Source organism: Gordionus sp. m RMFG-2023, chromosome 1 (assembly GCF_954871325.1).
Source record: "Gordionus sp. m RMFG-2023 chromosome 1, tfGorSpeb1-WG-v2, whole genome shotgun sequence".
Taxonomy (NCBI): Eukaryota; Metazoa; Nematomorpha; class Gordioida; order Chordodea; family Parachordodidae; genus Gordionus; species Gordionus sp. m RMFG-2023.
Genome location: NC_088775.1, coordinates 88,194,971 through 88,211,260, shown reverse-complemented (window position 1 = coordinate 88,211,260; position 16,290 = coordinate 88,194,971). Strand labels below are relative to the sequence as shown.

The 16,290-nt window shown below is 29.8% G+C and overlaps 1 protein-coding gene across 1 annotated transcript; it reads right to left on the bottom strand.

Annotated features, from left to right (window-relative positions):
• Positions 1-472: 472 nt before the first annotated feature.
• LOC135931511 (uncharacterized) lies at positions 473-15,703 on the bottom strand. The gene is made up of 10 exons (XM_065468682.1): positions 15,423-15,703; positions 13,638-13,837; positions 13,379-13,575; positions 9,287-9,479; positions 7,702-7,769; positions 7,183-7,369; positions 6,901-7,079; positions 6,384-6,665; positions 5,879-6,065; positions 473-1,672 (listed from the first exon to the last, which is right to left on the bottom strand). Exons 1-10 carry the CDS (start codon positions 15,665-15,667, stop codon positions 759-761), a joined length of 2,652 nt encoding a protein of 883 aa, XP_065324754.1. The 5' UTR covers positions 15,668-15,703; the 3' UTR covers positions 473-758.
• Positions 15,704-16,290: the final 587 nt, after the last annotated feature.

The following is a 16,290-nucleotide window of genomic DNA, read 5'->3' as shown; positions in this document are numbered from 1 at the left end:
AAATAAATGAGTATAAATGAATATATTAAACTAAACATCTTTGGTCAGTTAGCAATTCCAAAAAATTTGTATTATCAAAAGAATAAGTGATTAAAAATAAACATTAAAATAATATCGGATTGATTTTAAAGGTTAATTTAAGGGGGAGCGGTGCATGGGAATAAATAATTTATAAATTGTTTGATTGTGGACTGAGTATCTTTATTTATTTTTGTTTGGTGGAATAAGAAAGTTAACTTCAAGAACAAATAGCCGAAAATTTTTATTTTAAAAGCACGCTTTCTTTCCAAGTTCAGGGTACAAAAGGGAATGAGATGATTTTAAACCGGGGAGAGAAATATAAGAGATTTTTTATTGGTGTAAAACGTGGAAAGTTTAGAAAAATCGTTAAACTAAAACTGCAAAACAAGTTTTCAGCATTTCTAATTTGAATAGAAAGAAAAGCTTTAATTTTTTCCCTAATCGATAAAGATCTAAAAAGCTGAAAAAATAAAATTATAATAGGTAATATATGGGATGATATTATATAGACATCAGCCCCAACTTAATAAGATAGAAGTAAAGATCGATGCCAAAAAATATAACCTTTTTAGCAAAAATTTCGGTTTCTTAATATATTATCTTAAAGAGTTTTAATAAATTTCGGGAAAATTTATTTCACGAAATCGCTCATGAACAATAATCCACTCGGGTGGGGGGCGATATTTAAGTAACGTTAAAAGAGAGAAGGGCAAGTAATCATAACATTAGATCGAGGGTTATTCAATCTGTTCGGAGACTAGAAAAGGGTGGATGGATGTAGACAAAGGGTCAATGATTTGATTACCAAACTTTGGTGCAACTTCGCTAAAGTGATTTTCATCATCAACTAGCTTAGGTTTAATTTCTCCTTTTTCTAGAGGAGAGTACTGCTTATCACAGATTATTTCAATATTATCGGGATTATTTATATTTTTATCATCAAAAAATGTCCCATCATTTGTAATATCACAATGGTTGAGTTTAGGGATAGGCTCGAATTTAAGGTCACGAGGGGCTTCATTGAACGATACTACAACGTGTTCATCAATTTTAATTTTCTCCATAATGGCACAATTTTGATCTTCAATGATTTGAATAATTCCGGAAGGACTTGCGGCATCTACGTCACTATTTAATTGGCTAACCGTCTGATAAACAGGGATCTTTCCGAGTTCGGAATTCGTCTCGATCTCTTGGGAACTATGCACTTTTTGGTTACCCTTAAAAAAACCAACTTCGTTATAAATATCGGGAGAAGTCGCAATGTGTACAGCATCTCCGATGATAATCCCATTTTTTTGGCATTTTTTCCCCTTATCACGAATGTCGCCTATAATCTTTTCATAATTTTGCCCCTGCTGACCTTTATCAAAAATTATTTCCTCCATGTCGTCGCCGGACTCCGACTTTTTATCAACTATTACTTTAAATTTATTCTCCCGCTGATCGATGTCAATCATGTCCCTTTCGGCTTTGATTCTTTCGCAACACTCGGCCATGTAAAGACTATATGAGGAAAATATTCGGACAGTTTTGAGACACTTGTGATTGGTCCTGTCCTTTGCCGCGTTAACGTTCGCCTCATCTCGAAGGTACCGAAAAACGAAGATGAGTTCGTTGAAGTCGATGTTAAAGTTTGGATGATCGGGGCCTTTTATTTTTTTAAAAGAAGGATTTGAATTTTTTAAAAAATACAAATATTGGTAGTCTGGAACACTGGACTAGAGTTGTTTTAAACGGGTCGATTTTTAAAAACGGCGAACAAAATTTTTTTTTTCATATATTACCCAAGGGCTCTTGTACATCTATTAGGAAATCTAAATCAGCTAAAATCGAGCCGTTTAATAACAGCTGCTCTGAACATCGCCTATGGCAGTCCTGAAAAAAATTTCTTTTTCATGATTTAAAAAAATTAAGTATAACCCTAATGATTTTTATATACTACCCCACATTATTTACATTTGACCACCATTGATTTTCCATCAAAAATAATTTTAATCTCTTTAAAAAAAATAATAAGGTTTTAATTATATAAAATAACATGTATGAAATGAATTTTTTTTATAAATTATGAGAAAAATAATAGGTGTTTTAAAAAGTTGTAACCTTATGCATATATATATATCCGCCCCTTATGATAAGATGACCAAGGTGTTCGCCCATGTAAATTTTTCTCTCCTATTCTTTAAAATTAATTAACATCTGCCCCTTTTAGGCTGTGTCCTAAACTTGGTTCGAAAACTCGCAGAAATAAAAAAAACTTTCAGAAGTTTTTAAATTTTAATCAAATCATATTAATTAAGACTTCGAGATTTATCCAGAATCATGTTTAAGAACGTGTATTTCATTTTTTTTTTCGTTAAAGTTTCGAATTTAACTATATTTTTGATATAGCATACACAGCCTTAAATAAAAAAATTATATTATAATTTAATCGATAGTTTTTTTTAAAAGTTTTATTTTATTCCAAATGGGTAGATTCTCAAATATCCATAATTCCTGAGGTTATTAATTCATCTGAAATAGAAAATTCCTGCAGAGATGGCAACCCAATTAGCCATAAGTCAGTAGATATATATTAAATAAAAATGAAATGAAATGACCGAAATTTTTGAGCTTACTTAAAATAAATGGACATCTAAAGATAATTAATTAATTCAGAAGAGAAGATTCTAGAAAAATTGTTCTTGGGCATGTCTCTTCAAAAATATAATTTGATAAGATTTCTGCAATTGAGAGAAATTTTTATAACAACCAATCAATGAGGATTAGATTCAATGTTCTTCTATGAGATAAAAAAATAAATAAAAATTTATATTATTTTGTTTACATCATATTATTTCATAAAGCATTAGGAAGGTATATCATTTTTAACAAAATTATAAAAGAAGCAAAACTTAAATTGAGGTCTAAAATAGGTATGGACAAAAGAGCAAGGGAAAACACAATATTCAGCAAGCAACGCAAAATTCGATACAAGTTTTGTGTTTGTAAAAAATAAGGCTAGACTACCTCAAGCAGAAATTTCGTAAGCACTCTCAAGTTGTAATATAGTATAATGGTATTGGGTTATAGGAATGCAAAAGACCTAGACTGTTAAACATCAAGATATCCTCAACCAAGTACTGAACCCATTAATCTAGTTATTAGGATATAAAACGAATAATATCCTCCGCCAAAATGTCCTCGTCATACCTTGAAATCTACAAAAACGTTTCAAAATCATGATATATAATTATATTTGTTACAAGTCTCCAGAATTCAATTCAATCCCATCGAAAACATACGGTGTTTTCTCAAATGAGAGCATAAAAGTAGCGATGTAGAACAAAACAATTGTTTAAAGGATAAATTTAGAGCTTATATAGGAATCGATACCCCAGAATCTTATTAATTCAATGCCAGGAAGAATAGCCGCAGGTAAAATGGTAAAGATGGGTATAACACAAATTAAATATTAAAGTATGCAAAATAATAGCATTTTTAGTATTTAGAGGGCGAAAATTTAGAATAAAGTCATATTTTAATAATAATTTATAAAAAAAAAATCGTTCATTATATATTGATATTAATAATAATAATAATGGTTTAAAAAAAAATTTTCTGAGTGTTTATGATTATTTTTTTGAAATTATAATATTAGAGTGAGTTTAAAAAAATATGAGTAAGTCGCGTATCAATGAAGTGGGGTAGTTTACTACTGGTGTTGTTAAACGGCTCGTTTTGAGTCCATTTTTAAAAAGGGCTAACTCAATATTTCATCCAGAAAAATATTACGCAAGCCTGAAGATTTTGCTCTTAGAAGGAACAAAGGTCTAGTCATCTGTGTTATCGAAATCTCGAGGCTTAGGCAATATTTTTCTGGCTAAAATAGTCGTTGACTAATTTGACTATTCATTCATTAAGGTGCACATACATAGGAGTCATGTGTAGACGCCATTTAATGGCCCGCTTAGCTAAATGAGATGACATATAGTTATTATTCTAATTTTGAGAATCTAAAAAAAATATATATATAAACGATAACTGTCATTTAGTCTACGTGCACACTAACTCCGTCCCGAGACTTTTGGCAGCTCAGGGCAAAAAAATATAATTTGGCGGCCCCTTAAAAAAACACAATTTATTTAAAGCTCATGAATTTTTCCCTGAGAACTTAAAACTTATAAAATATAATTTCATTTATCCACCTCGCTTTAGTATTTGCAAGAGAGGATATTCTGACAGTATAATGTATAATCTAACGATTGAGGCGATATCAGTTTTCTGTTGAAATTAAAGAGAGAATAACTCGGTCCTGCGCCATACAGGATCGTAGGTAAGTCTCAATTAATTTGAGCTTTGATAAGGTGCGGTCTGCGGATGCCACGGTAATTGGAATGGTTAAAATAATCCTTAATACAATCGACATATTTGGCAAGGCTTCATTTAACCTATTAGACTTTAATATAGCGTAAAATTTCCAATGGAGTTTTTATGTGGATCTTGTAGATTAATATTGGTTTCTAACGTATCCTGATCTGTTACTAAAATATTTAATTTACAACAAGTTTCCTTTAGCACACTTTCAGGGAATATTGAATAAGAATCTAATATGATTTTTAAAGAGTTTTAAAATTTCTCGCTAGATCTAGTAATATTTCGGAAAATTTAAATTCATATTTTTTTTTAAGGATCGTGTAATAGGTGAGTCATCTCCTTCGTGAGAAAATTGTTTTTGAATTTTCCGTCGTCGAATTTATGTTACTGAGCTTCTAAACTCATTTTCCAATTCCTGCACAAGAACTTTAGCCGTTTTCCTTTAAAGCGATCTAAAAGATCTTGCCTACTTTCTATAAGTGTAATGGCTCTTTCTAATTCAATATTGTTACTCTGCAGGAGTTCACTTACTAAATTCAACCAGGTTAATATATCAAATTAGATGACAAGAATTACCAAAAAAAAATGGAAATTGTTTATTCTTTGGCGAATGAAATAGCGTCCACCATGCAGCGTTTGGGGTCAAAGGGTCTGAAACTAGCATATTATAAAATATATATCAAATCACAAATTTAATAGTCGAATCTAAATCTTAATTAAAGTAATATAACTCAGTGTACCCAAACTGAAAGGGGATATGTATAAAACGAAGACTATACTGCATATCAGAATATCCAAAAGGTGCCTCATAGCTATTACAGCTACAAAAATAAGAAAACATTTACTCGAAAATAAACCAAATATATATCAAAATAGTCAGTTAATAGAAATCGTTTTTTTTTAAAAAAATTTGTTATATTTTGTTATTTTGCCAATAGATAATTTTATTGAATTGTTTTTAAAAATTATTTATAAATAGACGGAAAAAAAAGAAAATTTCAATAAAGATATCAAATTTTAACTAAAAAATAAATGAAGTTTTTTTTGTTAAAATATAAATCAATCTTTTTTAAATAAATATGCCAAACCTTTTTACGAAATTCATATTTGGATTTTTTTACCAAAAAAAAGAATAATGTCTTGTATGTTGTATATAACAAGAAAAAATATCATTTTTCAAGAGACTAAAAAATAATTGAGTTAAAATTATAAAGTTTGGTGTTCCCCTAAAATTGGCTAATTTCAGAGGCGGATGCCCTGCTCGCCCCCACCCCCAGGTGCAGACCATGTCTATAGTTGACTCTCATGTATGTACACTTTTAATAAATCATTTATCAACTATCATTATCCTTAAAACCAAAGTAGACTATAAATAACCATAGCTTAATAATTATGACCATTATTATTAATAGCATCTCTTTTCCTTATTAATAGATAAGTTTATGAATGAACTATAAAAAATAATAAATTTAATAAAGGTATAAGGTTATTAACAAACTTAAATGAGACGAGTTAGAAGCATAAATATCTTCGACCGAAAAAATTTCGACCCCCAATTTAGCGTCGTCTTCTGATTTAACCTTATAATCGTAGCTTCTGTCTAAATCAATCACAGAATTCTGTTTCGTATTGAATATCAACCCGGTTTTAGTTATCCGATCCCAAGGGAATTCTATAGTTTTACCCTGTATAGTTTTGTAAGTTTTTCAAAAAAAGAGTCATTGTTATTATGTTTCTTGTTTATTGTTAAAAGATAACATTTTTTTAAGTACAACTTAACTGATCCGAAAATTTCCCTACTCACATTCCCCGTGCTATACTGGAACTTTTAGGCCTCATTTATAGTAAACGCGTCATCTTCAAGCGTTGCGTTATTTAACGCAGCATTATGACAGCTGACGCACAACGTATAAGCCATAAGTATTTTTTGATCAGATGGCGGCCATTTTACTGATCGAAAAATATCATCGTATTAAAAATATAAGTCATATATGTAAAAAAACCTGGTAACCACCTTCGGTATCTACAGCTACCAATGAAATCCCACTAGGTCCGGTTATAACGGTTACATGACCACCTTGTTTGCGCCTAGAGTCGCTCGCGCAATGAGGGAATGTTACACAGTTGTAGCAATTGGGTAACGTGGATATCAATTCACGTAGAAAGTTTGCGCGATCATTTCCGTTTTCACCATGGGTGTCGCCATTTTGGACGGTGTTAATCGTGCTATTTAGAAAGGATGGATGGGAAGGAGAGTTTTTGAAGCGGGAGAGTTGATCTAATGCCTTTGTATAAATGAGAAAAAAAAAGGATATTAAGCGCAGTGAAGGTAGGCTGTCATTCCTATCAGTCTTAGCATAAATTAGACTGATTGACAAAATTGTCCAAATAATTCTAGTCCGGTTTTTATATCTCGATTCAAAAAAAAATCGAACTGCGACTTTCGTAAGAAAGTAACGCTAAATTTTCATAGCTTTATTGAAGTTGACCAATAAAAAAAACCACCCCTTTGGTTAAAACCTGCCAATACAAGAAATCGACGGTTTGTTGAGAAGAATTGCTGTTACAGGAATCAAGGATCTGTTTCTCCAATTCGAGATTGAACAACCATTTTTTAAGCAAAATACACGTGGGACTGGATGTCGTATAATTTTGTACATATAACGAATAAGGCATTTCTTCTTGCCTCAATTTGCGTTCTGTTGGTATAAAAAATATATGATTTTTGGTAAAGTTTGTCCCCCTTTTATTTATATTCTTTTCTACTTTCTTTCCTTTTTAACTCTATTATTCTAATTTTACCGAAATCTGGTTCCATGATCTCGAATAAAGCAAAATATTTATGATTTTTGAGGCCAATTTTTTCCGCCAACAATTGATAAACCTCGGGCGTTTTAAAATTTTTGTAAATGGGTAAGCAGACGATACTTTGATCGGGGAGCAAAATTTTTAGATCTATTTTCAATAACGAACTCGGACGGTTAGAATTCTTTTTATATTTTCAAATTTAAAAATGTTAAAGATTAGTTAAATGGTAATTCTTATTTTAGAAAATATCGTGTTAGGGATTCTGGTCATTTTTTATAAATAAAAAAAGAAATATTTCGCCGATATTTAGGAATGAAACAAAATTTGAACAAGATTATTTACCTGATAGGCTAATATCATCATGATTCATATTTTTAGCTAAAAAAAATGGTGATAGCCAAGTAATCGACATCAGATTTTTTAAAAAAAACTCAAATGGTTCCAAGAGGAGTGGCAAATACTTTTCAAATGTTATTCAAAAACCTAAAAAGGTATTTTGCTATATATAAAAACCTGATTTTCTTCGTCAGATAAAAAGTCTTGCATTATAACGCTCTCCGCAATGACCCGTATGGAACAAACTTGATTTTATAATAATAATTAAACATTATTAAATAGTATACGCATCATAAAATTTTTGTACACGTGTTATAAATGCTAATTATTTAGGTAAATGGTAGCCAATGATTATTATTTATATAGTAAGCGTCAATGCGTTTTGTCCCGTAATGTAATTATTTTTTCAACCTTAAATCATTTTTTTGAGCGAGCCTTTTTCTTTTAAGTTTAAAAAATCTGATTTTACCGGAAATATATTCCATCATATTTGGAATGTCTACCCTAAGAATTTCAAGGCAATTATGCTTTCTTTCTTTCTTTCTTTCTCATTTTGGTTTAGGTTTTTACCACAATAAATTTATCCGAAAGAAAGAATGAATGAATGAATGAAAGAAAGAAAGAAAGAAAGAAAGAAAGAAAGAAAGAAAGAAAGAAAGAAAGAAAGAAAGAAAGAAAGAAAGAAAGAAAGAAAGAAAGAAAGAAAGAAAGAAAGAAAGAAAGAAAGAAAGAAAGAAAGAAAGAAAGAAAGAAAGAAAGAAAGAAAGAAAGAAAGAAAGAAAGAAAGAAAGAACTTTCTTTTGAACTTAATATAATTTATATTAGATTTTTTTCCACATATTTTATATATATTATAAATAAGGTTTAATGGTAAAATTGTCTACAATTCATAAGATAGGTTGCTAAAATATATTTCTGGTGAAATCCGTTTAAAAAAAATTCGTGTTTAAAAAATGATTTAAAGTGGACGTGTTATTTTTTAAATCTTTAAAATCATGTATTGAGCGTATTTTTTAAATTAAAAAAAAATATATAATTTCACTAAAAAATATATTCTAACATGTGTAGAAAACCTAATCTGAGGTCTAAAACAAAATTTGATATGAACTTTTAAACGTAATATAATTTGTATTAGTTTTTTTTCGTATATTTTTTTTATACAAATTTTAAAATGGCTAAATAGTTGGCGGCAAAATTGCCTGAAATTCGTAGGTTAGGTATTCTAAACCCGCGTTCAAACTTAGCGCGAATTCGCGCAGGATTTTTTTCGAATTTCGCCGCGAATTCCCGCTAACTGTGAATGCAGGGTAAACATGCTGAAATACATTTCCGGTAAAATAAGATTCAGTTATAAAAAAATAAATAATACATCGACTCGAAAAATCATATTGCTACCATAAATTACTTATTAGCATATAAGAGATTCATGTTTTATATATTTACATTGTTATCTATTTATATACAACTCATTTTCGGATTCAATCACTTCTGTTCGTTTTTATCACTTATTTGATCTCCCCAACCTTCTTACTGTCCCTTAACAATTAGAATCACTTATCTCCTAATTTTTAAGGGGCATAGCAATGAACTACTGTGTACCATGTTCAAATATTTACAATGTTATCTATTTATATATATATGACTCATATTAGGTTCAAAAATCGTGTAAATTTCTCTTTTATTTGTTTACAACTTATTTGATTTTCAATTAGTTACTCATCTTCTCTTTTTTAAGGGGCAGCAATGAACTATTGTTTTGTACCTTGTTCCAAGTAATACTCTAATTGGCGTCTCCGGGAGTCTAATTGGTGATCGCTGAGGGTGAAGGGCCATTTACTAGGAAATTTGGGGAAGCGATAATCGAAAAATTCCCTTTTAAGGGCTGAATGTAGGTTTGAAAATTCGCTATAACGTCTGCTGCAAAGGTGGCGTCTGGCCATATGGATATTGAAAACCTTTTTATTTTTTGTTTTGGTGTTATTTAACTGATTATTATAAATATGTTGTAAAACATAATGCATTTGTTTTAATAAAAAAATTATTCTCACCCAAGGTAAAAAAAAAATTTTTTTTAATTTATTCGCAAATATTCAAACAATAAATTTTTAAAAAAAGAAAGAATAGCAATCAACAAGAAGTCTTAGAAGTGAATGCTCAAAAATTGGGCCATAAATTTCGTGGTTTAAAATAATTATGGGCAAAACGTTTCATCAGGATCATTAGTATCAGATGCAGGGTGAGACTCTCTAACTCCCGCAAATGGAAATCTCACGCAAAGATCTACCGTAATTTTTTAAATTCTCCCGCACAATTTTGTTTTAGCATTTTAACGTTTTAATTTATAAATAATAATTTTGAGAGACAGTAATTGATAATTTTTAAAATAAATTTTAAATATAAATTTGAAAAACATGGCTAGTCTGTAAATTTCTTTCCATTCTGTTTTAATTTTATCCAATAATAAATCATCATCATTCATATTTTATCATTTTCAGTGTGTTTGTGTATAACATTATAGGGCTTGGCGATTAATTATCACGTTCAGGTTAAATATTATACTTATTTCAATGATACTGATAATTATTTTATTTTTTATAGTTCAATCACATTATTAATAATACAGATGCAACTACAGTTGCGGAAATCGTATAAACCTAACATGTAGTTCAACATTCACAGAGTTATCTATCATCACAATATAGGTCTAATTTTTTCCCCATAATATTTAACGACTCCGATATAAGGGCAAACTTTACTTGTGGTAGAACAAAAATGAGCAAGGCTATCACAAATGTTTTAGGACCTAAAACCAAGAGGTCAATTCTGATTTAAAAGGTCGACATCCCTATGCAATTTTAACAGATGCATCTAATAAGGTAAATATTAAAATTTCCCTTGATCCCTAGCTATTCTTATTAGAATAAGGGCATTTCAATAAAACTGTTTAAAAAATTTTCCTCGGATAGTGAAAAATCCAACGATATGGCTAACCACATATTGGTAAATATAGCTGATTCATGGTTATCAACGAGTACTCAATACTAAAACAGTTGGCCGAAAAGTTACCCGGATGACAAGGTGGGGCCCAACCTCCAAAAAACCGCTATAACGCATGAACTACCCAACAAAATCAAAATTAATTTTGCACTTATATGTATATACACTTTACTTAAATATATATTAAAAGGTTCTAACAAAAAATATCGAAAGAATTTTAAATAGTAACGTTATAAATGGCCGAAATCTGCTTAGCCTCATCTGTGCCATGAAGAGTTAATAAACAAGTTATTACCCGGGGAATCGGGACAAGATCATTTTTTCGTTCCGCCCCGGCTCTTTTAAGACAATGATCCCAATTCTCGAAGCGTTACGAGAATCATCGGATAATTTCTTTTAAATAGAAAATCGGACATTTTTCGGGTTCCCTAGTTTTCCAAGGATCCATTTTATCAAACATATGATTTCGACGATTAAATATTTTTCGCTTTTATTATTTTTTTTGTTTTTCTTTTAAAAATTTATATATTCTTCCTTGCATGATGCATCATTTGTTTTACATTAATTTTAAAAAAAATTTAATCTACCGGAAATCGTCATCAAACAAATGTAATAATATTTTTATTATCCACCAAACAAAACAAATTTTTCTTTTTTTTTATATTTCGAGAGAAGATCTTTTAAAATCTATTTTCAAAATTGTTACTCAAATTCAAATTCGATTTTTTTTAATGAGCATTTCATTTTGGCAACAGATGACAAAAAAAGAAGCAAAAGAAAATATTTTTTCTTTTTAAACCTTATATCTTTTTTAAAACGAATACTTAAAAGAGGAAGTAACACCAGACTGATCATACATTAACACTTAGCGCGAATTCGCGGCGATGTATATAAAACGCAAGCGTATTTTGTATACTTCGCCGCGAAATCGCGTCAACTGCGAATGCAGGGTTAAAACGTAGCCTTATTTTGTCCGATTACTTTACAAAAAATTTAATTTTAACAACAAAACAATATTTGCGTCTGTGCATAAATAAAAGATTGGATTAGATTTACCGAGTCTAACCTTCCCCTACAAAATGATGGGGCATTGATTAGGTCAAAATCACGTGATTCTCATTATATCGAAATAGGGTGCAGTGGGGTAAATGATTCTCTCATAAACAACAATCACCCGTACAGGTTGTGTGAGTGTTTATCATTTTACATGAGGGTCGGGCCAAATGGCCCCATTCATTGCAAGCCAAAAATTGAGCGTCGAAAAATTGGTTTCCCAATAATTTGCATATTTAGAAGCGTTTTGAATATTTTAAAAAAAATTCATAGATTAAATTCCGAATAATTACGGGTGTATAATAAAATAATTATTTAAAACTACCCCTGCATCATTTACAATTGCGAGCCTTCAACCCGCCATTTACCTGGTCATCAAAATATTTAGGCAAGTTAGATATATAATGTTTTGCTAATCCATTAATTCGGCCTCCAGTTTTAAGATAAGGTGCTTTTTACGCTGCTTCCGCTGAGCAGTCCTCATTAAGCCAAAAAATTATGCTCATATTAAGCATCATAGCGAAGTAAAGGGAAAAGATTCTCGAGCCCTTTTAATTTCTAAAATCTTCGGAATCGTAAAAATACGTAAATTTAGCGATTTCTTCAAATATATTATCTTGATTAATATTTGGAATATTAAAAGTCCCTAATAAAATAGTGTGGCAATATTCAGTTCATTTCCAAATGGGATCTTTGATATCATGTTTTTATTCAAAAATCCATAATAACATCTATATTACATTAAGATGTCGTTTCTCCCCGATTAAATATTTTTTAATCTTATGATTTTACGATCTTCATATATATCATACGTTCTTTTCTGTTTTTTTTAAATTTATTTAATAGATATAGAAATATAAATAGCTAGAATCTCATTTATATTTTTGAATCGAGTTATATATATATATAATATATATATATTTCAATGATATGATATTAGATCTCATATTAAGACGCAGTCTTAAAGGTGTGAAGTTTGCCAAGCCTTATGAAAGTGCCAATCATAAAGTTTAAGCCAATATGTAATGCTTCAATAATATCAGAGTAAGGAAATCGAACCGAACCCGGGACAAATCTAGGAACAGGGACCGACTTTTAAAAATGTATAGCAACCATGACAGGAATTCCCCTTTTCAATAAAAAAAATATTCCATACCGGAAATCATAAATCTTTTTTAGCGCCGTTTTCGGGAATGCACTTTTAAAAAGAGGTTTCAACCCCAAACTTAGTCTTTTAATGGCAATATCTGTGTCCTCCCTTCCCCCCCCCCTCCCCATTTTTTTTACGTCATTGAATATAACGCTCCAGCGTGGCCTTCGCTTTAGTTGCGAAAAGTGTTTATGTTGTCCTCCCAACCCCCTCCCTTTCTTCATAAAAATAAAATGAAAGTAAGTATAATTTTATTTGGGTGACTCATCAAGATAATGTTAGGTATTTTTTTTATATATAAAACTAAAATATAGTCTCGCCATGGGATTCCCTTTAAAATAAAATAAAAGTAAATTTTATTTTAACCGTGGGTTCAACTCCGTAATATAGTTTAGACGGTAATTTAAATAAAAAAAAATTCGAGTGCGATTTAAACAGCTGATCGAGTAAAGAATTCGACAAAAGAGGGGAAAATAGTGTTTTCATTTATAAAAGATTTATTTATAAATAAAACTCGATCAGATGTTAAATCACGACGTGCTCCTTCCCCTCCCTGAATAGGGCGTTTTATAAACGTTTCTCAAGGACCTAAAAAAAATTTAAAATAGTCGATTAAATAAATAGAAATGTCGGATAATTGTAAAAAAAACATACGATAAATCTTTCGTGTTCTGTATCTATGTAACTGTAATCAGCGATCGAGATAGGCAAAGACCTCTTTTCGGTGTAGTCGTAACACAAGGGCGGTGGGGGAATGGTTAGGGTAGAAGGGTGTTGCCCATTACGAGCATACCTCACGTCCTCAGTGGGGTCTTCATAATTGTAGGCTGAGCGGGAGGGTCTTATGGGGCCTTAAAAATAATTAGTGATAGAAAAATATTTTGTAAATTTAATAAAGAAAGTAAATAATTACCAGTTCCTGATGGATATTGATGATGGTTATAAGGTTCACCCTGTGGGATGGAAGAAGGATAGTCGATGGAAGAAGTATCTGATAATCTTCTTATCCTCCTGGGATCGAGGGATATGACTGTCAAGGTGAGTCTATCACCACAAGCCTTTATTAATTCTACCACTTGTTTATGGGAGGCTCCCTCCACATTTGTCTCATTACTTTTCCCCCATCGATGAGGTTGGTATGATATTTATAAGATTTTTTTAAAAAAAATATTAGAAAAAAATAATTGGGGTGTATAATTTATTTATTTATCTTGTAATTCTTTCTTTTTTTTCTTTTTTTTTCTTTGATATCTTTATACCATAACTACAAGTATAAAGTAAGTTAACATACTTTTCCTATAGGGCTATTCATTCATTTAAACATTTTTGTTATTGGGCTACAAAAATCCTTAAAGAAAGATAGCTATTAGTATATAAAAATGTAATTAAAATGAAATATTTAGTTTTGTTGATTTGATAAAAAATATTTGGGAGCTAAGCTAAAGCTAACCTTACCAAAACCCAGGTGATATTGAATTTATTTTACTTCTTGTCAGTCAATACCAATTCCCGAAAGGACTATTATTAGTCAAATTTGATGTTGGCTATCACTGCTGGGTCTGGTTGGCAAAATCACCTTAGTGGTTTTTGGACTCAATCTCTGAAATAAAATCCTGGGATTATAACTATTTTAAGAAATCTACAATTTAGGAGTGTTTATTAAGGGCAACAGTAATCTAAAAGTGTGGATGCCAAAGGAATGATAATGTTTAGGCAAGAATGAATAACAAAAGAGATATAATTTCAGAATGTTTTAAAATGTTGGAGTATGAAGAAATATGATATAAAGAGATTTGCAAATATACGGAAAGATTAAATTTGTAAAATATAAAAATCAAAATTTGAAAGATATAAAACTGAAATTTTATATTAACCCTTCATTGATATCACAAAATCTGTCCCAAAAAAATAGCTCTCATTGTTTACAAAAACCTATATAATGTTATAATTTAGCCAAATATAAATATTTTGAGCTATAATTTGGTTCATATATTATTAAAATTTATAATTTAAAACTATAGTCACCTTATAGATGAATAAATTTGACTTTATGGCAAATTTTCTCAAAGTACCCAAAAATCCTGAAGAAATTTAGAATTGAACATTAATCATGATTTAAAAAAAAGATTTTGTGTCAAAAAATTTTCCTTTGATAAACTTATGGCACATTTAAACAAATTGTTATAAAAACATCTATAGATCAGAAGCCATTGTAAACATTTAAAAATTAAATATTTTTTTTATAAATTACATCAATGTAATTTTCAAAAAATATGTTATATATAAAATAAATTATTTTTGTTTAGGTAGCTTGGTAACTCAGATATTTCAGTTCTGCAATAGGTAATTTTTTAACTCAGAAGTCCTCCCATTTTTAAATTAATTTTGTAAAGTATGGTTTGTCTTAGTATATAATTTTTTTTAAAAAGAAGTACACATTCATTCATTCCAAGTAAATTACAATTATTGTATTAAAACCAATGACTACATCACACCAAACAGGGTTAGATAAAGCCATAATCATTTTTAAAAAAATATTATTATAAGTTATTTGCTCTATTGATATTTATCCCCCTTTAACTGATTATATTTTGCAGTTATTAATAATAATAAAAAAATGTATAATAATTTTTCTCGAAGAAAAATATAAATTAAAATTTGGCTTTCATATACATTTTTTTAAAGATTATAAACTTACACTTCTAATATTCTGTCTCCAACCAATATTCCTGCTTTTTCAGCTGACCCTCCAGGAAGAATGGCACTGATATGTTGCATTGGTGCATATAACTCACCATTTATACTTTTTAGTTGTCCACCTTCACAAATTTGGCCTCTTACATTGAAGCCATAACCTGTCTCTGATTTGATGATCACAACTTTTCTTGGTTCTAAATTAATAAGATTCCCTTTGGTTTTACTATTCGAATTAGATAATGCCATTAGAAAAAATCATATCGTTTTTAAAACATATGGTCGATAAATTTAATTATGGAATGGATTAATGGGATTTTTTCGAAATTTAAAATATCTACAATTATTCGCATTGAATTTATTAATTGTATTATTTCTTAGGGTTATAATATAATTAAAAGGATCGATGACAAAATAAATTGATTAATTAGAAACCTTTGTAGTTTTAGAATATTTGTAAAATTTTAACATTTTTTTTATTATATTTTGTAATAATTAAATAGTGGAGGACATAACATGCATCCCTGTTTCAGTCCAATTTTTACTGAAATTTTTAGGGATTTTCGACTGGTATAAATTAGCTAAACCAAAGTTATGATAAATACTTTTTTAATTTAGAAAATGGGTAGGTGTAGCTACCTCCTTCAAAGCTCTCTATAAGTATGAATATATGAATCGAAGGCTTTTTTAAAATTCAGTGCGATGATGAGCTTTTTACGTATTCTGGCTCTCTCAATTAGAATTTTTAACGCAATAATGGCTTCGAAAGAGTTTTGCTCCTTTCTAGTCGTACCAGCGAGTCAACAAGATCAGGTCGGTCTATATCCGTTTGAATAATATATATGAATATCTTATAAACTACCAAATATAAT

Bases quoted from the DNA above. Each gene is read 5' to 3' on its own strand.
- LOC135931511 (XM_065468682.1), bottom strand. From the start codon at position 15,667: ATGGCATTATCTAATTCGAATAGTAAAACCAAAGGGAATCTTATTAAT. The intron at 13,576-13,637 runs GTAATTATTTAC...ATTATTTTTAAG, and splicing joins TCAATATCCATCAGGAACTG to GCCCCATAAGACCCTCCCGC. The intron at 7,770-9,286 runs GTACAAAACAAT...TATAAAATCAAG, and splicing joins AGAGTATTACTTGGAACAAG to TTTGTTCCATACGGGTCATT.